Below are 24224 nucleotides of genomic sequence, written 5' to 3'. Positions count from 1 at the left end.
GTTCGCCATTCACCCAGCAGATCCGTTTTTATCTTATCTCCCCATAGAGGAGAGCGGGGCTCTGACAGGTTCAGCTCTGCACAGTGAGCGGAGAGGGACCTGTCATCCGCCTGCTCAGCGGGGATAAATGGATCAACCCCCCCACTGAGCAAGCGGAGTCTGTCAAAACAGATCCGCCCCATGTGAAAGGGGCTTTATTTTGTTCACAATGCATCCTTGTCCAATGTCCACCAGCAGGACTTATCCATGGACATTTTTCAGTTCTGAAGATTCCTTAAAGATTCCTTCTGAAGATTCCTGTTCTCCAGACAGACATCTGACATAGTTCCTTCTGGACTAGGGCTGCCACCTTTTTTTTTTTTTTTTTTTTTTTCCATGTATACAGTTATTTGCTTATTAGGTTTGTTTAGCATCAGGGTCCTGAAGGGTGTGTATTAATGTATTGTTTAAGTTTGTTAAACACCAGGGTCATAAAGGGTGTGGATTGAGTTTGTGTGTGTGTGTACTGCAGTCATGAAGGGTGTGGATTGAGTTTGTTAGGTACTGTGGTTGTGTGTGGTTGTGTGTGGTTGGTTGTGTGTTTTGGGTGCTGTGGTCATGAAGGGTGTGGATTGTTTGTTGGGTACTGTGGTCATGAAGGGTGTGGAATGAGTGTGTGTGTGTGTGTGTTTGTTTGTTTTTGTGTTGGGTACTGGGGGTATGAAGGGTGTGGATTGAGTTTGTGTGTGACGGGTCCTGTGGTCATGAAGGGTGTGGATTTTTTGTGTGTATGTTGGGTACTGTGGTCATGGTGTGGATTGAGAGTGTGTGTGTGTGTTTGTGTTGGGTGCTGTGGTCATGAAAGGTGTGGATTGAGTTTGTGTGTGTGTGTGTGTGTGTGTGTGTTTTGGCCATGAATTGTGTTTTGTGTGTGTGTGTACTAGGGTCATGAAGGGTGTGGATTGAGTTTATAGGGTACTGTGGTCCATGGTGTGGATTGAGTTTGTGTGCGTGTGTGTTGGGTACTGTGGGCATGAAGGGTGTGGATTGTGTGTGTGTTTGTGTTGGGTCCTGTGGTCATGAAGGGTGTGGATTGAGTTTTTATGTGTGTGTTGGGTACTGTGGTCATGGTGTGGATTGAGATTGTGTATGTGTGTGTTTGTGTTGGGTGCTGTGGCCATGAATGGTGTGGATTGAGTTTGTGTGTGTCTTGGGTACTGTGGTCATGAAGGGTGTGGATTGAGTTTGTTGGGTACTGGGGGCATAAAAGTTGTGGATTAAATTTGTGTGTTGGGTACTGGGGTCATGAAGGGTGTGGATTGATTTTGAGTTTTTTGGGCAGTTTGTGTATTGAGTTTATACAGTTTTTTTTTTTGTTTTTTTTGTTTGTGTATTTATTCATTTAATTTATTTTGTGCTTGCAGGCAAAAGAAAAGATGGTATCCGAAGAAATAACATGATCATCATTGTCATGAGTGTTTTGTGAGTATCTACTGGAGATGTCCTGGGACAAGTGGGGAGAAATCCTTTAGTTGGTTGTGGAGTCAAAGGGCCCCCTGTTGTCACATAGAAAAAGTTTGTATAATTCTATAATAAAAAATGGTCCGCCTAAAAGAGATGGCTATGAGTGAACTAACTTCCTCAGTCTAGTTCCAACAGCTGGGAGCCATGAGGTAGTTTACAGAACATCTATTTTCTCATAGCCTCAGACCATGAAATGGCTCCAAAATAGTTAGACTCCTAGCTGGGGGGACCATGAGGTAACACCAGGGTTGTTAGTCTCATCCCCTGATATAGAGGTCCAGTATTCTGTCTCGAGAAGCTTCAGGGGCAGGCAACACCATGAAGATCACAGATCCATCCCTTACAGAAAAAGTCAATCTCTTCCATGGCTTCAGACTATTTACCACCTCCCAGACCACCTTCTGGGTACACCTCCCCAGAGACTGGCCAGGGCAAATTTTAAATATTCAGGCCATAGCCAGTTGAATTTCCTCTCCTAGTCTCTGGAAGCTTATGCCAAAAAGCACTTCTGCGTGGCTTCTGTCTTTCATGCTTAAAGTGGAACTTTAAGAAAGAATGCCAAACAGGAAGTGACTTCATTGACCTAATATGGCCACATGACCATATTTGGACAATGCCATTGACCAAATATGGCCATATTTGGTCAGTGATGTCAAGGACCAAACTGAACCCAATTCGTGCTTATCCTTGGTCTTCAGCAATTCATGGAGCACACATGACCTTTTGTAGCATGCCTGTAGTCTGTTGCATATTTGCAGTCTCTGAAAATGTGTGGCCCTTTGATGATGTCAGGGGCTGCACTTGAGGCCCCCCTAAATCAAGAAAGGAGAACATGTATACCCTGCACTGATTTTTGTACACAGATTCCCGTAGTGATTGGCTGAACAGCTGCTGTGTATTAACAACAACCTTCAGAGTCCCAGTTGCCTATAGAAAGAGTCAAGGCATGACTGGACTGCAGATCACATCTGTTATCAGGAGCTAATTTTATGACCGTGGACCCGGGCTGTGTACTGATGGTGGGTGGATGGCAAGAGGCCTGCATAGAAGATTGAGCCTTTGCTTTACCCCAAAGTATTGAGGCATGCAAAACGGCACTTGAGGCATGCTAGATCGACATACAATAATACTGTTTGAGAGGCCACATCTTTACACTTTAAAAAGACCCTGTCACAACTTAAAGCCCAACTCCGGGAACATGTAATATTATCCCTTGCAGCAGGGCTGTCCTTGTCTAGGGGAGAGGAGAAACCCTTTTACCTGATGGTATTGGACTATGGCCCTCTTAGCTGTGTATACTGTGAACATAATGTAATTCTGCTGTCTCTTATCCCCCACCAGCCTGGTCTTGCTCGTCATGCTCAATATTACATTGTTCCTCAAGTTGTCAAAGATCGAACATGCCGCACAGAACTTCTACCATGTTCACATCCAGCATGAGAAATCCACCAGGTAGGACGAGTGTTATGATCACCTTGTGTGTTCCCATATACTGCGGTGTTATACAGAGAACTCTGAGCCAAACAATCTCTGATCCAGAGGAGCTTACACTGTCTAATGTCCCACCACAGTCACACACTGTTGTTGTTAATATTGTTATTATTATTAGACATTTATATAGCTTTCACATAGACCACAGCGCTGTACGGAGAATATTGAGCCAGGCACTTAAGTCTGTGCACCAGAGGAGCTTACATTTTAATGTTTCTGACCAGTGCCAGGACAAGGTCCTGTGCCATCCTTGACAAAACTGCACTTGCTAAAGGGAGCTTACACTCTAATGTACCCACCACAGTCACACTTATTATTATTATTATTATTATTATTATTGTTATTGTTATTATTATACATTCATATAGCTCTGACATATACCGCAGTGCTGTACAGAGAACAGTGAGCCAGTCACATCAGTCTCTGCACCAGAGAAGCTTACACTCTAATGCCCCACCACAGTTACCCACTATTATGGGTATTATTATTATTATTATAATACAGTCACAGCAGTCTCCCTACCCCACCACAGTATCGCACTATTATTATACATTTATGTAGCTCTGACATATACTGCAGCGCTGTACAGAGAACACTGAGTCACATCGGTCTCCTCACCAGAGGAGCTTCCCGTGTCCTATTGGGACTGTCCTCTGGGATTTCTTGGTGGGATCTGGAAGCATTTCGGCTGTACAAACAGTCAGACTAGTTACTTGTCAGGTAACTCCACAATCATCATTTGGGAGGAAAGGGGAGAAGATGCCATTTAGGTGTCTTTTTAAAGGAACTGAACCCAGGGGGGGGGGGGGTAGCAGTGCTGCAACAATACAGACCTCGGCTCCATATAGACTTGGTGTATTTTAGGATTTTAGCCCTTTAACCTGTTTTTGTATTAGAATGTTCAATGGGTCCTCTGGATATTTCCAGGTTACACTCCAGCACTGTAGGACCAGGAGATGAGTATCATAAAAACCATCTTGGACCCGGGCTGAAAGGCATCCTACAAGACTCCATTAGCACACTTGAACAGGTAATCTTGGGGGGGGGGGGGGGATTTACTGCTTTACTTCTTTACTCCAAACAGACTAGATAGAATATACCCTGAAGCTACACCATTCTGGGGGCAGTGCAAGAACATAAAGAGCAGTTCCACTAAAAGCTGAACCTAATTCAGATATTAAATACAGACAATAATGCAGCTCTGTATATATAATACAGCAATAATTGGATGTTTTCATGCAAGTGGTGTAAATACAGTAATACCTTGGATTACGAGCGTAATTTGTTCCAGAAGAATGCTTGTAATCCAAAGCAGTCGTATATCAAAGCGAGTTTCCCCCATGAGAATCAATAAAAAATCGGATAAATCTCTCCACAGCCACTGCTTGTCTACGCAGTACCGCATGTGCCCAGAGGTGGGGGGGGGGCGCCGGAGAAGCTCGGAGACCACTCGGGAACCGAGCGTCTCCTGCGCCCCCGCACCTCTGGCTAAATGCGGTACTGCACACCCCAGAGGCTTGAAATCCTGCTAGTCTTGACAGACAAAGCTCGCAAACCAATTCAGGATTAAAAAATAAAATCATGACAAGCACGTAAACAGCGTTACTCGCAATCCAAGGTTTTACTGTACCTGAATTTAACATCAGCCTCTTGCAGTCCCTCTACAGCAGAGCTTAGATTTGTGAGAGGGAGAAGCAGCAAAAGGAGGCAATCAGATGTTCTGCAGCGCTCATGGTTTTTACCAAGCAGCCTGCATATGGTAGGAGAGAGCAGAATGATTGAGAGAGGAGGATCTCAGTCTGCTAATTCTCCTTTCACTCTCCAGTCACAGACTGGGAGGGGGAGGAAACAAGACCTGTAAGTGTTGGTTAACTGCAACAGAAAAAAAAATCAGGTCTCCAGGGCTGTGTGGCAGAGATGTAATAATCTTGTGACTGAATGGACAGGAATACTAATCCTATCATCTCTCCAGTCCCTGATAATCTCTTGTACTGTCTGCAGCCTGACCATCTCCTGTATTATGTCCGCAGTCTCTGATCCTCTCCTGTATTGTGTCTGCAGTCTCTGTCCGTCCCTCGTGCCGCGTCTGCAGTCTCTGTCCGTCCCTCGTGCCGCGTCTGCAGTCTCTGTCCGTCCCTCGTGCCGCGTCTGCAGTCTCTGTCCGTCCCTCGTGCCGCGTCTGCAGTCTCTGTCCGTCCCTCGTGCCGCGTCTGCAGTCTCTGTCCGTCCCTCGTGCCGCGTCTGCAGTCTCTGTCCGTCCCTCGTGCCGCGTCTGCAGTCTCTGTCCGTCCCTCGTGCCGCGTCTGCAGTCTCTGTCCGTCCCTCGTGCCGCGTCTGCAGTCTCTGTCCGTCCCTCGTGCCGCGTCTGCAGTCTCTGTCCGTCCCTCGTGCCGCGTCTGCAGTCTCTGTCCGTCCCTCGTGCCGCGTCTGCAGTCTCTGTCCGTCCCTCGTGCCGCGTCTGCAGTCTCTGTCCGTCCCTCGTGCCGCGTCTGCAGTCTCTGTCCGTCCCTCGTGCCGAGTCTGCAGTCTCTGTCCGTCCCTCGTGCCGCGTCTGCAGTCTCTGTCCGTCCCTCCTACCGCGTCTGCAGTCTCTGTCCGTCCCTCGTGCCGCGTCTGCAGTCTCTGACCATCAATATTCACTGAATTTTATGTGTGGCCCTTTGCTAATGTCGGGGGCCACGCTTGAGGCCCCACATTACCAAAAGTTGACCACCATTGGTCTGGACGTCCTCCAGCCAAGAAATTAGAACTTTAGAACAGTTGCAGTTTCTGGTAAATTCATCAACTTCTCTGTTTTCTCTTCCAGCTAAAGAATTCCCTCCTGCTTCTCCAGAAGACCTTTGACCTCATGAACACAACGAAGGGTGAAGGGAATTCTGGGAGTTAGCCCGGACCGCCATCGCCTTCTCCATAAGACAAGCCGGCCTTTTTTCAGGAGTGACTGCGGCCGCCTGACACCCTCCTCCTCCTCCTGACAGCGGCGGATGGCGGAATACATCCAGGAACATTTCTAACCCCCTCCAGCAGAGGGCAGTGTCCTGCGTTTACAGTGAGGTCGTCTGGTTTTCTATGAAGCTGCTAGAAGAGTGTGTGTGCCGGTGTGTGTCTATGTGGACTTCCAGCCTTCCGTTTTTTTGTTTTTTTTTATTAACTTTTTGTAGGAAGTTTTCATTGTGTCCGATGTCTGAAGACCAACCCGGAAAACAAAGTCACAAATTTCCGTTCTCACCTTCCCGAAACCTAAAAATGTCCTGGCTTGGCGGCATACTTGCACCAGGTTTTGGCAGGGGCAGGATCTTTCTGAAGCCAGAGCCCCTGATTGGCTGCCTTTGCATGAGCAACAAATGGGCATTATAGCGGTTGGGTATGGCCAATTAAGACTATTACATTACATGCGTTGTGGTGCCATTCATTCTCAATGGCACCCAGTGCACTAAGGCAGCACACATTTAGGTTACGTTCAATTTTTGGGATGCTCTAGCGTTCTGGCAGCCCATTCATTTCATGAAGACCTAATGTTTAGGTTGTCGGAATGTGTGGGGGGAGGGGCAGCGGGGGGGGGGGGGGGGGGTAATAGATGATGATTGGATCTGGCGTACGCATTCTCTTCCATCCTCTGACTTTGCGGATGTTCAGAGATTTATTCCAACTGTACTTGGCCCAATCTTCTGATCCTTTCAGCCAGATATTGATCATTAATACAATCGTGGATCAATAAAAAAAGTTAGACTGAAATCGACCATTAACACCTTCCTGCCCTTTAATAGGGTCTGTATGCAGGAGGGCGGGAAGGATCAGCGGTCATGTGACTGCTGTGATTGGCTGTCCAGTGGTCACATGATCATAAGCTGGTCCTGCCGGCTACTGATTGTTGATGGGAAGCGCTGTCTTTGTGTCCTCTCGGCACAGAAACATCGGCCGCCTAGTAACGCATTTGTGCAGTGCGTGCACGTTTTTAAAAGCCCACCCTTTTGCTGCCACACTTATAAAACTCCAGCTTTGCTATCACTTATAATAGTTTGTTTGGGCCAGCTTTGCTATCACCTTAAGTCGGGCCAAGCTGGCCGAAACGAATGATTTTCTTTACTGCTGTCAGCGCTCTATGAACTGTATGTTGCATCAGCTACGGCATATAGCGCTGTGATCTGGCAAAGGTACGGGGACTTCCCATCTTCTGCCGGGAAACAAATTCATGTAGGGCTGAGTGCTGCAAGTTTTGCAGTTTTATGCATAAATACGAGGATTCCTCTGATTGGCTGCGGTGGAGCGGCGGGTGGATGACCTCACATTCTCCACTTCAGCCAACAGTGCTGGACAAGATCATCCGGTGCCCAGGACAAAGATGCCAAATCGTGCCCTACCCCTTTTATGTGTGAGCCTATGAGGAGGAAGGAGAGAGAGCACAGCCTGTACCTCCTCCCGGCTCTCTCCTCCTCTCCTTGCCGCTTCCAACGCTGGACTGACAGTAGTTATGTCGCTGTCACTACTCCTGTCCACCTTCTAGTAGAAGGAACTTGCGGCGCCCCCATCCCTACAATACACACTGCGGCCAGGGCAGCTGTCCCTTCTGCCCACCCCTTGTCCCGGCTCCTGTCAGCCAATCGGAAGAAGCCGTGTATTCATTGAAAAAAATACAAAGCTTGCAGCACTCAGCCCGACTTGATTCTGTTACCAGCAGCAGATAGGAAGTCCAGGAACCACTGCCAGAATACAGTGCTGTATACTGTAACTGATGCTGCATACAGTTTTTATACAGCACTGACAGCGGGACCATGTATTAGTAAAGGACATCGTTCGTTTCGGCCAGCTTGGCCCACACAAACTATTTGTAAGTGATGGAAAAGCTGGAGTTCGACTTTAACCTGTCGCCGCCCATGGAAGACATATATGTATGGTGGAAAAAAGGTGGAATTTAACGCGCACACACGCCGCACATATGCGTCACTGGGCAACCAACGTTTGTGTTGAGAGAGCGAAAAGACGGCGCTTTTTTCCCAGTTAACAATCAGCTGGCGGGACCAGCGTCCAATCATGTCACCCGTGGAGTTAGGCTCTAACTATTGCTGCATAGTTATAGGATTGGGGGGCCATATTCTGTGCCCTCACTTGTATGTGCTCTGCCAAAATCGCTGTTTTGCGATGGGAACACCCTCAATAGTGCCCCTCCCCCAGTACTGTCACTGTTTACAATCGAGAGCAAACAGAATGATCACTATGATGGCCAATCACATCATGGGGAAGCCCCAGGAAAGGCATCCAGCACAAAGACCAGGAAAGGCTTCCCCCATAAAGAGGCAGCGGGAGCCAACGGTAAGGGATTAAAGAATTTGACCATCAGAATAGCAATCTGTCCAAACAGGAACCCAATCAACCTACCTTAGAGAAAGTGATTGAAAACCTCATCGAATTTGAGCTCAAATGATCACAGATTTCCACGTGTGTGTGTGGCCCGCTGTACTCAACTGCCGGAGTTTGCTGCAGACTTGTCCTCAACCATGGCAAACCACCACCTCCCAGTTCTTATTATGTCTAGATTAACAAAATTGGGGACTTTTTTTTTTTTTTTTCTGTGGACACCATGGTGGTCTCCATTACAATGCATGTGAGCAATAACCCAAAACTTGGGAAATAATCTATGAGCGACCAGTTCCTCAATCATGTCAGTTATGGGTGGACTATTATGGCACTTTAGAACTTTCCGGGACAGGCCGCCAACGTCTTTACCTCCACTCTGTGACCATTTACAAAGCAAAGGAGTCTCACTTCTCCATCAGAACTCATTGTAATGTAAAGTCATTGGAAAATGTAGTGGTGAGAGTGCGGACCTCTTGTAATGGCTTCCAGCAGATCTCCTCCCGAAACTGAAGACGAAACCGGTTAATCTAGAAATGCTTGGCCTGCTATTACTGACGTCCTTCTGAAAATACTTCTTCCCTTGGCTGTCTCTGGCTTTACTATTTTTCAAGTCACTGAGCATGTGGATGTTCTAACTCGGGTCAGTGACTTGGATGGTAATGAAGCCAAAGGATCAGACTGACCGATGTTCAGAAGGTCAGCAGTGGAAGCCCTTGTATCTTTCATGACAGGTTTCCTTTAAGCAGAGTTCGCTTTGCTGATAGAATTTTAGGTCCCCCCCCCCCAGACTGATGGAGCTCATAGGCTTCCCACCCCAGTAAATCTAAAACCGGTAAACAGGACTCGGCAAGAGTTTTTGAACAGTCTCAGGGTTTGCACACTGTTACAATGTACTGTCTATCGCTCCTCCTCTATGTATATAAGGGATTTTTAACTATTGATCTTGATATTTAAATTAAAGGATGTATTTTCTGTACTGTGAAGCATCTGGTCTTTTATTTACTTGCACACTTCCATAATTGACATCTACATTCCTAACTGGTTCTCATTTGGAGACGTCTCCTCCTCCTCCTTCTCTTATTCTGGAATAACGAGTCATCAGTGAGGGAGACGGTCATGTTCTCTGCAATACACGATCACCAGCATGTGAGGAAATTGGATGAGACGACAACAGAGAATGTTTACTGACGGTTTTTGGGGAATCTGGGTCCCCATCCCCAGGGCTTAATGCTTGGAATTGGAGAGAGAGCAGCGGGTGGAAGATGGCGTAACCTGTAATGATGTGTGTGAACTCCAAAAAGAAAAGTCTTCCACATACTGGGTCGTATATATATAATAATATACTCTCTATACAGTATCTCACAAAAGTGAGTACACCCCTAAATAAAAATGTCCAAATTGGGCCCAAAGTGTCAATATTTTGTGTGGCCACCATTATTTTCCAGCACTGCCTTAACCCTCTTGGGCATGGAGTTCACCAGAGCTTCACAGGTTGTCACTGGAGTCCTCTTCCCCTCCTCCATGATGACATCACAGAGCTGGTGGATGTTGGAGACCTTGCTCTCCTCCACCTTCCATTTGAGGATGTCCCACAGATGCTCAATAGGGTTTAGGTCTGGAGACATGCTTGGCCAGTCCATCACCTTTTACCCTCAGCTTCTTTAGCAAGGCAGTGGTCATCTTGGAGGTGTGTTTGGGGTCGTTATCATGTTGGAATACTGCCCTGCGGCCCAGTCTCCGAAGGGAGGGGGTCATGCTTTGCTTCAGGATGTCACAGTACATGTTGGCATTCATGGGTCCCTCAATGATCTGTAGCTCCCCAGTGCTGGCAGCACTCATGCAGCCCCAGACCATGACACTCCCACCACCATGCTTGACTGTAGGCAAGACACACTTGTCTTTGTAATCCATGTCCTTAGTCTGCTTGTCTTCAGCAAACTGTTCGTGGGCTTTCTTGTGCAGCATCTTTAGAAGAGGCTTCCTTCTGGGATGACAGCCATGCAGATCAATTTGATGCAGTGTGCGGCGTATGGTCTGAGCACTGACAGGCTGACCCCCCCCCCCCACCCCTACAACCTCTGCAGCAATGCTGGCAGCACTCATACGTCTATTTCCCAAAGACAACCTCTGGATATGACGCTGAGCACGTGCACTCAACTTCTTCTTTGGTCGACCATGGCGAGGCCTGTTCTGAGTAGAACCTGTCCTGTTATACTGCTGTATGGTCTCGGCCACCGGGCTGCAGCTCAGTTTCAGGGTCTTGGCAATCTTCTTATAGCCTAGGCCAGAGATATGCAGTTAGCAGACCTCCAGCTGTTGCAACACTACAAGTCCCATCATGCCTCTGCCTCTGGGTGTCAGGCTTGTGGCTGTCAGTCTTGCTATGCCTCATGGGACTTGTAGTTCTGCAACAGCTGGAGGTCCGCTAATTGCACATCCCCGGCCTAGGTCATCTTTATGTGGAGCAATTCTTTTTTTTTTTTTTTTTTTTCAGATCCTCAGAGTTCTTTGCCATGAGGGGCCATGTTGAACTTCCAGTGACCAGTATGAAAGCGTGAGAGCGAGAACACCAAATTTAACACACCTGCTCCCCATTCACACCTGAGACCTTGTAACACTAACGAGTCACATGACACCGGGGAGAGAAAATGGCTTATTGGGCCCAATTTAGACATTTTCACTTAGGGGTGTACTCACTTTTGTTGCCAGTGGTTTAGACATTAATGGCTGTGTGTTGAGTTATTTTGAAGGGACAGCAAATTTACACTGTTATACAAGCTGTACACTCACTACTTTACATTGTAGTAAAGTGTCATTTCTTCAGTGTTGTCACATGAAAAGATAGAAGAAAATATTTACAAAAATGTGAGGGGTGTACTCACTTTTGTGAGATACTGTATAATAGTAAGAATTCTTTTTATTGCTGTCACAAGAAATGTAACATCCTTTGTGATCGCAATAAATCATGGAAGGTCCTCTTCATGGAGACATCTGGGTTCTATAAGACCCCAGAGATCTATCTATCTATCTCCTATAGTTTGTGGATGTGATAACTTTTGCGCAAACCAATCAATATACTTATATGCTTATTGGGATTTTGTTTTTTACCAAAAATATGTAGCAGAATACATATTGGCCAAAATTGATGAAGAAATTTGATTTTATGGCCCCAGAAAGTAAAAAAATTTTTTTTTTTTTTTTTTTTACGTGTCGCTTTTTTTTTTTTTTGTTTGTTTATAGTCCAAAAATTAAAAACCGCAGAGGTGATTAAATACTACCAAAAGAAAGCTCTATTGGTGGGGGGGGGGATATGTCAGTTTTATTTATGTACAGCATTGCATGACAGCGCAATTGTCAGTTAAAGTAACGCAGTGCCATATCGCAAAATATGGCCTTCCAGAGCTAAAATGGTTAAAGCCGAGATCCGCCAAATATTTTTTTTTTTTTTAAAGTTTAACTTTTAAAATATGGACACTTACCTGTCCAGGACGCCCGCGATGTCTTCACCCGAAGCCGATCTATCCCTCGGCTCTCGGGTGGAGGCGCTGCCATCTTCGGTAAGGGAATCAGGAAGTGAAGCTTTGCGGCTTCACAGCCTGGTTCCTTACTGCGCATGCAAAGTCACGCTGCGCGTCCTCACTGGTCCCTGCTGTCTTCTGGGACCTGTGTGTCTCCCAGAAGGGGAGGGGACTGAACATGGCATAGATCGCCACGGAGCCTGCGGTGATCTGTGCCCGGAAGTGGGAGCAAATACCTGCATTACACAGGTATCTGCTCCCCCCTCCCCCCTGAAAGGTGCCAAATGTGACACCGGAGGGGGATCCGAAAAGCGGAAGTTCCAATTTTGCACATAAGGAAAAGTTAAAAAGCTTTGGTGCACCTAACAATCGTTTTAGTAAATCGGCATGCAGTAAAGGTGTGGTGCAATATACTTAGTGTCCTGCCTTCAGTAACTTAGTCCCTGCCAGCAGTGTGGACAATGGGCAGTGCCCTCTCACCAGTCCCTTTGTTGCGGCTGTGAACGCTTGCTGTAAGAAGGCGCCCCCCCCCTCTCAATTCCTCCACAGTATGCCTCCAGCGATTCAAGTAGAGGGTGAGAGGATGCTCTGGTCTCCCTGCAGCAATGGTGTAGATGTGGGTGCGTCCTCGGGTGTCTGCACTGGTCTCACCTCCTAATAGACTGGTCATTGTGCAGCAGATGTTCTCTCATTGGTTCCTTTGATGCCAAGAGGAAGCAGTCTGTAGAAAGAACCAAAATCCATTCCAGCACTCTCCCCTCAGGGTGAACTTAGATCTGTAGTGTAAAGGGTCCATGAGTCCCATTCTATGGCTACTGTTTCAAACTACAACTCCCAGGATTCTCTGCGTGGAAATCTATGGGCTTGGCTTTACCTCTCCCCCTGCTGACTTCTGGAACATGGAATGTGCAACAACGTTCAGCATAACAGCAGAAAGTGAAAGTAAGCTGATTGTAAAGAGAGAAACGCCGCCTCCCCTTCCATGTTTCTGTAGTCCAGCACCTGGCTACAAATGAATAGGTGAACTACAGTAACGCCATACCCCCTCCCCCCACCAGTCCAGCAGTTTGAATTCCCAGTTCTTCTCTCTGTTCTTTGCGCAGGGCTTCCAGGATGGAGTAGAGCGATTCCCTGTGCAGGTGCCGTCCAATCAGAATCACTCTGCTTAGTCAGCGCGCAGTCCTTTAGGTGAGGTGGCTGCATTTGTTTTCCTTTTTTTTTTTCTTTTTCATGAACATTTTCTTCAAGTGCAGAACATGACTGTTGATCTACCAGAAATGCAGTGTCCTCGTCACTTCCTGTGAGCTGCACCAAAGAATATCTTCATTCCTGGCTATCTTCTGTAATCTACCAGTTGTTCTGCCCCCCCCCTCCCTGAATAATGAAGAGATACAGACATGTTTGTAGTCCGTATCAGGAGAGCCGCCTATGGTGACACCCATGACTCCCTCCATAAGTAGGGTTGCCACCTTTTCTTCAAGCCACACCTGAACACTTTAGTGGCCTGTCACACCTTTGGGTGCCTTAGGGAGAGTAGTAATGCGCTGTGCATAGCGTGCTGCAGCGAATGGTGGGTGTGGCCAAATTGCTCTTGCTGACATCATCGTTCGGCATCCCCCAGTGTTGTCGAACCTGCCCCCAGACAGCTGCCCGCAGCTCCCGGACGACAACAGATTTGTGTGCGACTTGGTTACTTGGGGAGGCACAGCCCGGTCTGAATAATGTGTCCGGGTTTCAGTCTGCCTAAAAACCCAGACACATGATTCAAAACCCGGACTGTTTGGGTGAATCCCGGACAGGTGGCAACCCTACTCTATAAATACAGTGGAGGAGTGACATAGCCACCCAGGGACAGGTATAGTGTCATTCGCAGGATTACCTGGTGAAAATAAAGAAAAAGAACAATTACCAAGTACAGGTAATCTGCAACATATTACAATTTTTTTTTATTTTTGGGGTTTAGATATACTTTAACCTCTTCAGCCCCGGAAGATTTTACCCCCTTCCTGACCAGAGCACTTTTTTACAATTTGGCACTGCGCTGTTTTAACTGACAATTGCGCGGTCGTGTAACGTGGCACCCAAACGAAATTTGCGTCCTTTTTTTTCCCACAAATAGAGCTTTCTTTTGGTGGTATTTGATCATCGCTGCAGTTTTTATTTTTTGCGCTATAAACAAAAAGAAAGCGACAATTTTGAAAAAAAAAAACAATATTTTTTACTTTTTGCTATAATAAATATCCCCCAAATTTAAAAAAACAAAACAAATTTCTACATCAGTTTAGGCTGATGTGTATTCTTCTACATATTTTTGGTTAAAAAAAAAATGCAATAAGCGTATATTGAGTGGTTTGCGCAAAAGTTATATCATCTACAAAATAGGGGATAGTTTTATGGCATTTTTATTTATTTACTAGTAATGGCGGAGATCTGCGATTTTTAGCGTTATTGCAACAGACAGATCGGACAATTGTGACATGTTTTTGGGAACATTAACACTTATACACCGATCAGTGCTATAAAAATGCTTAACCCCAGGGGGCGATCAAGGGGTTAAATGTGTGTTCCCTCAGCGTGTTCTAACTGTATGGGGATAGGACTGACTAGGTGAGGAGACATATCGCTGTTCCTACTTAGTATGGACAAACCATATGTCTCCTCTCCCCTGACAGCACAGGGATTTGTGTGTTTACTTGTGCCCGTCAAATGCAGCCACTTGTTCCCATGAAATGCAGCCACTTGTGCCTGTCAAATGCAGCCACTTGTGACTAGTATATGCAGCCGCTGTGCCCACCGACTCCCCCCACTCGCGGGGCTGGCAGCACCCCCAACCACACCCTCCGCACGCAGCTCTGACAGGCTCCCCTGGCACTTACCGCCAGGCAGCAGCTCCTCTCAGTGCTGTGAGTGCACCAGAGCGGCGGCGACCTCCGCTCCAGTGTGTGTCTTCTCCACTGAGTCCGCTCCTCTTCCTAAGCGCCAGGCATCCAATAGCGTGGCCTGGCGCTTTGGCCAATCAGGAAACAGGTCTGACGCCCTGCCTCCTGATTGGCGGGGAGGAAGGTTAGTGTGAAAATAGCGAAAATTAATTCGCTATCGTCACACAATTGGGTGGGATCAGGGCGCACTCTCTGCGCCCTGAGCCCACTCTATTTTGAACCCTATATCAGGTGCTTCAAAAAGTACCACCCCCCTCCCCGCCACCGCCATAGGAATCCATGCGTCTGGTGTCCTGAAAGGGGCCGAGCGCTTGGATGGGGGGGGTGGCGCCTGTGCGCCCACAGTGCACGGGCCGCCACTGACGTACACTGCAGAGGAATGGCATGCATGGGTGTTGTCCATGAAGGAAACCTCTCCTAAAGCCCATGCACAAAAAAGCCCACCTAGAATTTGCCAGGGCCCATGCTGAAGAAGAAGACTACTGGGACTCTGTACTCTGGAGTGATGAGATCGAGATAAATGTTTTTAGAACTGATGGCTTCAAAACTGTATGGCGTCACAAAGTTGAGGAGTACAAGAAAAATGCATGGTGCCTACCGTGAAACATGGTGGTGGCCGTGTCCTTCTGTGGGGCTGCATTTCATTGATGGTATCATGAATTCACAGATGTACTGCTCTTAATTGAAAGAGATGATGCCGCCATCACTCCATGCCCTTGGTCATCGTGCACTTTTCCAACATGACAATGATCCAAAACACACATCTAAGGCCACTGTTGCATTTCTGAAGAAGAACGGAGTGACAGTGATTCAGTGGCCAAGTATGTCTCCTGATCTGAACCCAATCGGGGGGAACACCTATGGGGAATTCTGAAGAGACGAGCATCACTCTCCATCCAGCATCCAGGCTCTAAGAGAGGTCGTTCATGAAGAATGGAAAAAAGATGGATGTTGCAATATGGCCCCAACTTCTTCATTCCATGCCTAGAAGACTTGGTCCTTACAAATCATAGAGGTCATACAAAATACTAGACGGAGTCGTTTTTGTCGTGGGGTGGATTCATTTTTTTGCATCAACTGATTTGAGTAAAACTGAAGATTTTGGAATCTTAAGTTTTATTATTAACCTTACTTTCATGTAGTGGGCTAAACAAATGTTCTATAAGACTCTAAATTTTGAAAATTGTTCTTGTGTTCATTGGGATATTGTTTTAAATCTTACTTCTCAAAAGGTGTGTACTCATTTATGCTGAGCACGGTATCTGGATTATATGGTGTTTTAGAGTTGAACAGCAAATTTGGCTCTAGGAAAAGCAAATCCTGTGTATTTTTTTATGAATCTCGGTGTGCTTTGTGTATTTCTTCCAGATCTGTGCAGTCATCCAGTCTGAGACTTCCTGTAATAAAAGACCGCTCACTGCTGCTCTCTCTCCTTGTGCAGGGGGACTGGTCTTGTCTCCGCCCCCCTCCTGTAGTTTTCTGCAGGCAGCCTGTAGTGGGTGGAGCCTGCTGGATCCTTCCCACAGCTCAGCTCTCTGCACAGGCTATGTACAGCACAGTGATGATGTCACTGCTACGTTCCAAAGTAAAATCTGGGTTTGCAACAGGGCCAGAGCTTGCATAAGGTGGCTTAAGCAGCCGCCTTACAGCACCAGGATGGGGAGGGCGGTAAAGTCCCCAACCAGGCAGCCACTTGCACAAGTGGCGTTAAGGAGCCAGCTCCCCTCCTACCAGTGAGGTCCCAGTCTGCATTCGGAAGGGGGGAACTCCAAGCCTCTATAGAGGACACATTGGGTAACTGGATGGGTGCAGGATATCATCAGAGCTCTGGATAGGAATGCAAGTGCAGGCAATGGGAGTGTGCAGGCTCTGCAGTGTGGGAGGAAGGAGCTGGAACTGGTCACTTTGGGATGTCTGCTGCATGCTCGGCCCAGCAAAGCGTTCCTGGCCTCCCCTCAGCCTGTGTCAGCCTGTGGGAGCATAACAAGCTCATGGTGAAGAAGCAGCTGGCTAAAGTAGAGGATGTCTTTGAGAGCGGATGCCAGGCTTCCTGATTAACTGGGTTGGTGCTGGCAACCAGGGCCACCTGAACTCCTTCACCTATGGTATCCTCTCAGACGCTTTCAGTAGGACATGTGCTGGGCTGACCCCATGCAGAAGGTGCTGTGCAGTGCCATAGACAACAAAAGGGCCAGGTAAGGGGGCTCATCTCCAGAATCCTAGGTGGGGAGACATTTTTATTTTGTCTTGTATAAACAGGAAAGTATCTCTACCATAACTCATGCTTTACCCACTGCCATTCTGTTTTATAGCCCATATGGCTGCCCGACTCCTGTGACGCTGCGCATAACAATCCCGTAACGCTGCCCTCCTCCTGTCACACTGCCCTCTTCCTGCTCCAGTGCTTTCCTCCTGTCCCACTGTCCCCCTCCTGTTCCACTTCCCCCTCTTGTCCCACTGCCCCCCTCCTGTCACGCTGCTCCCCTAGTGTCACACTGCCCCTCTCCTGTCCCACTTCCCCCCTCTTGTGCCACTTCCACCTGTTACACTGCCCCCTCTTGTCCCACTTCCACCTGTTTCACTGCCCCCTCCTGTCCTACTTCCACCCTCTTGTCCCACTTCCCCCCTCTTGTCCTACTTCCCCCCCTCTTGTCCCACTTCCCCCTTCTGTCACACTGCCCCCTCTTGTCCCACTGTTCCCCTCCTGTCCCACTTCCCCCCTCCTGTTACACTACCCCCTCCTTTTACACTGCCCCCCTCCTGTCCAACTTCCCCCTCCTGTCCAACTTCCCCCTCCTGTCCCACTTCCCCCCTCCTGTCCCACTTCCCCCCTTCTGTTACACTGCCCCCCTTTTGTACCATTGCCCCCTGCCTGTCCCATTTCCCCCTCCTGTTACACTGCCCCCTCTTGTCAGACTTCTTCCTCCTGTCCCACTTCCCCCTCCTGTCACACTGCCCCCTCCGGTCACACTTCCCTCCTCTTGTCCCACTTCACCCCTCTTGTCCCACTGCCCCCCTCTTGTCACACTGCTCTGCTCCTGTCTCACTGCCCCCTCCTGTCCTTCTGCCCCCCTCCCATCACACTGCCCCCTCTTGTCCCACTTCTTCCCACCTGTCACACTGCCCCCCTCTTGTCCTTCTTGTCCCACTCCCCCCCTCCTGTCACACTGCCCCCCTCCTGTCCCACTACTCCCCTCCTGTCCCACTCTCCCCTACTGTCCCACTTACCCCCTCTTGTCCCACTACCCCCCTTCTGTCACACTGCCCCCTACCTGCGCTCCAGTGTTTCCCTCCTGTCACTTTGACCCCCTCCTCTCCCACTGCCCCCCTTCCATCCCACTGCCCCCTCTTGCCCCACTGCCCCCCTCCTATCAGACTGCTTCCCTCCTGTCAGACTGCCCAGATACCCCTTTCATGTCACAATGAGCTCCTGTCACAATGGTGGGTGTGGGGTGCCGGATGAACGGAGGGGGAGCTAAAATGCACTTTCACCTAAGTAGACAAACACCCTTGCACCGACCCTGGTTTGCAAAGGCATTTTGTGCATACAAAGTGGATTTAAATACTTTGTGGCTATTAAGGAATACATTTCCATAAAAGTTTTGTGGGTTTTTTTTTTTTTTTTTTGATGAGCTTCACAGGTTAAACCATCATTCTCATTTTACCAGCATAGCGGTTGCATTTCTGCTGCCCAGTAATTTCCAGCCCAGTGCTGATCTCAGCCTGGAATGTTCCTCCTCCTACTAATGGCTGCACTGGGTGCCCTGGGACCTTACCGTAATGTGTGGTGGAGTTGCCTAACTGCTGAACGAACTAATTAAAAGATCAATGTGCTTCCTGTGGATAATGCTCTCCAACCACATAACGAAGAGGAGATGGATAAACATGCCCTGCAAAATGCCCCTACTATTGACGTCCACCTCCATTAAGAGTAGATATTTATATGGGGGGGGGGCGCCATTATTCTATGGACAGCCCCAAGTGAGGACCATTATGATGATGAGGTGAGCGGAGTGGATTTCAGTCTCCGTCCTTTAACTCTTTCTTGGCTGGTCGCTGGTTTACAAGAAGCAGGAACCCGGGTCAAAATGTTAAAAAAAGTGCCACCATCAGCGCTCCCTTAAAGTAGACCTGTTATCAGATCTAGCTTCCTCATATTAAGTCCATACATGCCTAGTAACATGTAGTGGTAACATAGGATAAAAGGAAAAACATTTAGCCAGACTTTAAAGGCAACATAGAGCCCATTGTTTTCATAAAATCCATAATTTTTTTGTAAACAAAGTGTAAAAAAAGACACGAAGAACAAGTCAGTTTAAAAACATACAGTGGGGAAAATAATTATTTGACCCCCTGAAGTTTGCCCACTTACAAAGAAATGAAGGGTCCATAATTTTTATCGTGGGTGTATTTTATATGATAGAGACAGAATATCAACCAAAAATCAACAAAAACCCCCACATGATACAAATGTTATAAAGTTGCAGTTCAGTGAGTAAAATAAATATTTGATCCCCAAGCAAAACATGACTTAGTACTTGGTGGAGAAGACGTTTCTTGTAGTTGGTGACCAGGTTTGCACACATCTCAGGAGGGATTTTGGTCCACTCTTCTTTACAGATCTTCTCTAAATCCTTAAGGTTTCCTGGCTGTCCCTTAGCAACTTGAAGTTTCAGCTCCCTCCATACATTTTCTATAGGATTAAGGTCTGGAGACTGGCTAGGCCACTCCATGACATTAAGGTAGTTTCTTCTTGAGCCACTCCTTTGTTGCCTTGGCGGTATGTTTTGGGTCATTGTCATGCTGAAAGACCCATCCGCGACCGCGACCCATCTTCAGTGTTCTGGTTGAGGGAAGAAGGTTCTCATCCAAGATTTTACATTACATGGCCCCGTCCATTGCGGAAAATTCGGCCTGTACCTTTAGCGGAGAAACAGTCCCAAAGCATAATGTTTCCACCTCCCGGCTTGACTGTAGGGATGGTGTTCTTTTAGGGTCATAGTCAGCATTTTTCTTCCTGCAAACACGGCGAGTCGAGTTAATGCCAAAGAGCTCCATTTTGGTCTCATCTGACCACAGCACTTTCTCCCAATCCTTCTCTGAATCATTTAGATCAGCCGTCATTAAATGGTGGCTTGCCACTGTAGTAGCAGTCATTGGTTTGCTGGGACCGCAGGTTTCCCAGCAACCAGTGACGTTGCGTGTGTGCGCCCCACCTCCTGCTTCTGACCGCGGCTCTCGCTCTCACTCTCCCGGCCGGGCGTGACTTCATGTGCACGCCCCACCCCCCTGCTGCTCGCTGTTTCCGGCTCCCTGCTCCTGGCTCTCAGATACAAGGTACAGTCATGCTCAAAAGTTTGCATACCCTGGCAGAAATTGTGATATGTTGGCATTAATATTGAAAATATGACTGATCATGCCAAAAAAATGTATTTTATTTAAGGATAGAATTCACATGAAGCCATTTATTATCACATAGTTTTTTGGATCCTTTTTAAATCATAATGATAACAGAAATCACCGAAATGGCCCTGATAAAAAAGTTTACATACCCTGGAATGTTTGGCCTTGGTACAGACACACAGAAGGTGACACACACAGGTTAAAATGGAAATTAAAGGTTAATTTCCCACACTTGTGGCTTTTTAAATCACAATTAGTGTCTGTGTATAAATAGTCAATGAGTTTGTTAGCTCTGACATGGATGAGCTGAGCAGGCTAGACACTGAGCCATGAGGAGGTAGAAAAGAACATTCAAAAGACCTGCGTAACAAGGTAATGAAACTTTACAAAGATGGAAAAGGATATAAAAATATACCCAAAGCCTTGAACATGCCAGTCATTACTGTTTAATCACTTATTAAGAAGTGGAAAATTCGGGGCTCTTTGATACCAAGCCAAGGCCAGGTAGACCAAGAAAGATTTCAGCCACAAGAATTGCCTGGGATACAAAGAAAAACCCCACAGGTAACCTCGGGAGGAATACAGGCTGCTCTCCAAAAAGACGGTGTGGTTGTTTTTAAGGAGCACAATTCAACGATACTTGAACAAAAAAGAGCTGCATGGTTGAGGTGCCAGAAGGAAGCCTTTACTGCTCCAATGCCACAAAAAAGACAATGAGGCATGTCAAGGTGTTGTTGGGCATATTGTAACCAGAGTTTTTGTGGAACTCGTACAGTAAAGGCTTCTTTCTGGCAACTTGACCTTGACTTGCAGCTCTTTTTTGTTCAAGTATCATTATATTGTGCTCCTTAAAAACAACCACACCATCTTATTCCAGAGCAGCCTGTATTTCTCCTGAGGTTACCTGTGGGGTTTTTCTGTGTATCCCCAACAATTCCTATGGCAGTTGTGGCTGAAATCTTTCTTGATCTACCTGACCTTGGCTTGGTATCAAAAGATCCCCAAACTTTCCACTTCTTATTAAGCGATTGAACAGTACTGACTGGCATATTCAAGGCTTTGGATATCTTTTTTATATAATTTTCCATCTTTGTAAAGTTTCATTACCTTGTTACGCAGGTCTTTTGACTGTTCTTTTCTACCTCCCCGTGACTCAGTGTCTAGCCTGCTTACTGCATCCATCTGAGAACTAACAAACTCATTGACTGTTTATACACAGACACTAATTGTAATTTAAAAAGCCACAAATGTTGGGAAAATTAACCTTTAATTGCCATTTTAACCTGTGTGTGCCACCTTCTGTGTCTGTACCAAGGCCAAACATTCCAGGGTATGTAAACTTTTTATCAGGGCCATTTGGGCGATTTCTGTTATCGTTATGATTTAAAAAGGATCCAAAAAAAACGATGTGATAAGAAATGGCTTCATTTGAGTCTTGAGTCATTACCTTGTTACGCAGGTCTTTTGACTGTTCTAATAAATGGCTTCATGTGATTTCTATCCTTAACCACTTCTCGCCCGCCCTATAGCGGATTGACGTCCGGGAAGTGGTTCTGTTATCCTGACTGGACGTCATATGACGTCCAGCAGGATAACATGCCGCAGCGCGCCCCCGGGGGCGCGCATCGTGGCGATCGGTGGAGCGGTGTGTCAGTCTGACACACCGCTACACTGATCTTGGTAAAAAGCCTCCGGCGGAGGCTCTTTACCACTTTTACCACTTGATCAGCCGGCTGATCACGCTGTCAATAGGAAGAGCCGTTGATCGGCTCTTCCTCACTCGCGTCTGACATACGCGATTAGAGGAGAGCCGATCGGCGGCTCTCCTGGCAGGGGGGGTCTGCGCTGATTGTTTATCAGCGCAGCCCCCCCGCAGATCACCACACTGGACCACCAGGGATCGCCACTAGGACCACCAGGGAAGGGGCAACATGTGGATGGCCAGGTATGTACCCCATGACCATCCACATGTGCCCAGTGTGCCAAATCTGTGCCAATCAGTGCCCACAAATGGGCACTGATTGGCACCATTATGTTGCAGTGATGCCCAGCAATGCCACCCTTAGGGGCATCACTGCAAACAAGCAGTGCCATCAGTGTCCATTCATGCCACCTGTCAGTGCCCATTAGTGCCCATCTGTGCCAACTATCAGTGCCACCTATGAGTGCCCATCAATGCCCCCTATGAGTGCCCATCAATGCCACCTATGAGTGCCCATCAGTGCTGCCTATAAGTGCCCATCTGTGCCACCTATGAGTGCCCATCAGTGCCGCATACCAGTGCCACCTATCAGTGCCCATCAGTGCCGCCTGTCAGTGTCACCTCATCAGTGCCACCTCATTGGTGCCACCTCATCGGTGCCCATCAGTGCCGCCGTATCAGTGCCCGTCATTGAAGAAGAAAACGTACTTATTTACAAAAAAGTTTTAACAGAAACAAAGAAAAACTTGTTTTTTTTTCAAAATTTTCGGTCTTTTTTTTATTTGTTGCGCAAAAAATAAAAACCGCAGAGGTGATCAAATACCACCAAAAGAAAGCTCTATTTGTGGGAACAAAATGATAAAAAATTTGTTTGGGTACAGTGTAGCATGACCGCGCAATTGTCATTCAAACTGCGACAGCGCTGAAAGCTGAAAATTGGTCTGGGCGGGAAGGTGTCTAAGTGCCCGGTATTGAAGTGGTTAAATAAAAGACAGGTTTTTTTTGGCATGATCAGTCATATTTTTAATGTTAATGTCAAAATTTCACAATTTCTGCCGGGGTGTGCCATTTAACTGCCTTGGGATCATTCACAAGCTCCTCCCCTGTAGTTCTGGGCTGATCCCTCACTTTTCTCATGACCATCCTCACCCAATGAGGTGAAACCTTGCATGGAGCTCCAGACGGAGGGCGATTTGATGGTTATTTTGTATTTCTTCCATTAATGAATAATCACTCCAACAATTGTCTCCTTCTCACCAAGCTTCTTGCCATTTTATTCTCTTAGGGTCTCTGCTTAAATATATATATATAATGTTTGGGGGGTTCTGAGTAATTTTCCATCAAAAAAAAATAAAAATACTGATTTTAACTTGTAAGCAACAAATGTCAGAAATAGACTTAATCCCCGTACACACGATCCGATTATCGGACGAATGATCCTCCGTTTTTGTTCTTTTTTTGCATGCTAATCTAACGTCGAATCTAATGAGTTTACTAAAGCCCCGAAAATTCCCACGCGACAGAATAAAAATTCGGAAGTGATGTCATGTGTCGTAACGCATTTGTATTGTGTTTTCGAACGACAGCCCTGCTGATTAAACGAAAATCGTATGATCTGGCATCATACGGGAAAAAAATTTCCGTGCACGTCCCGATAGAATAATAATCGGATGAACCGTCCTGATCTGGCTCTGGGGGCATTAGGCATGAAGGGGCTACACAGCAGCCGCTGGCAGCCTGATGTGGAGTTGCATGTGGTGTGCAGCGTGTCTGTGGATGAAGAGGAGGGGATCAGATCTCATGTCTCGGAGTGAAGATAAAGGAGTGATGGATAGAGACCCGGCTATGTGTCCCCGCTGGGGGGTTTTCTCCGGAGTCACCAGAAAAGGAAGTGAAGGGAAATCCACATTTCTGGTTGTCACTGTAATAATAATAATAATAATAATAATAATAACAATAATAATAATAATAATAATAACTAGAAAAGCTACAATTTCTGGGGAAATTGTGAAAAGTGTTCTTGCCTCTACAACTGGAGTGGGCGGAGTAACTGGGTGGAGTGGCTTGAGTAACTGTGAAAAGTGTTAAAAAGCTTAATATTTTAAAAAGTATAAATAGTAGTAAAAAAGTTGAAGTCCCATCATTAGCTGAAAGAGCTGAACATTTTTTTCAAAAATGATTTTTTTTTTTTCAAAAATGATTTTTTTTTTAATGATTTTTTTTCCAAAATGATTTTTTTTTCCAAAAAAAGATTTTTTTTTTAATGATTTTTTTTTCCAAAATGATTTTTTTTTCAAAAATGATTTTTTTTTT

At 46.7% G+C, this 24224-nt stretch overlaps 1 protein-coding gene across 3 annotated transcripts in view; it reads left to right on the top strand.

The window, feature by feature from the left end:
- Nucleotides 1-6548, top strand: part of GRAMD1C (GRAM domain containing 1C) — a 169967-nt gene extending 163419 nt beyond the window's left edge. For all 3 annotated transcript variants that reach the window (XM_073617416.1, XM_073617415.1, XM_073617417.1), the window contains 4 exons: nt 1404-1461; nt 2845-2955; nt 3922-4024; nt 5801-6548. In XM_073617416.1, the coding sequence (XP_073473517.1) occupies nt 1404-1461; nt 2845-2955; nt 3922-4024; nt 5801-5881 (353 nt within the window). In that variant the 3' untranslated portion in view covers nt 5882-6548. The remainder of the gene's footprint in view (nt 1-1403; nt 1462-2844; nt 2956-3921; nt 4025-5800) is intronic.
- The last annotated feature ends 17676 nt before the right edge of the window (nt 6549-24224 follow it).

This window comes from Aquarana catesbeiana, linkage group LG02, assembly GCF_042186555.1.
Source record: "Aquarana catesbeiana isolate 2022-GZ linkage group LG02, ASM4218655v1, whole genome shotgun sequence".
Taxonomy (NCBI): domain Eukaryota; kingdom Metazoa; phylum Chordata; class Amphibia; order Anura; family Ranidae; genus Aquarana; species Aquarana catesbeiana.
This window is presented reverse-complemented; position numbering and strand designations above follow the sequence as displayed.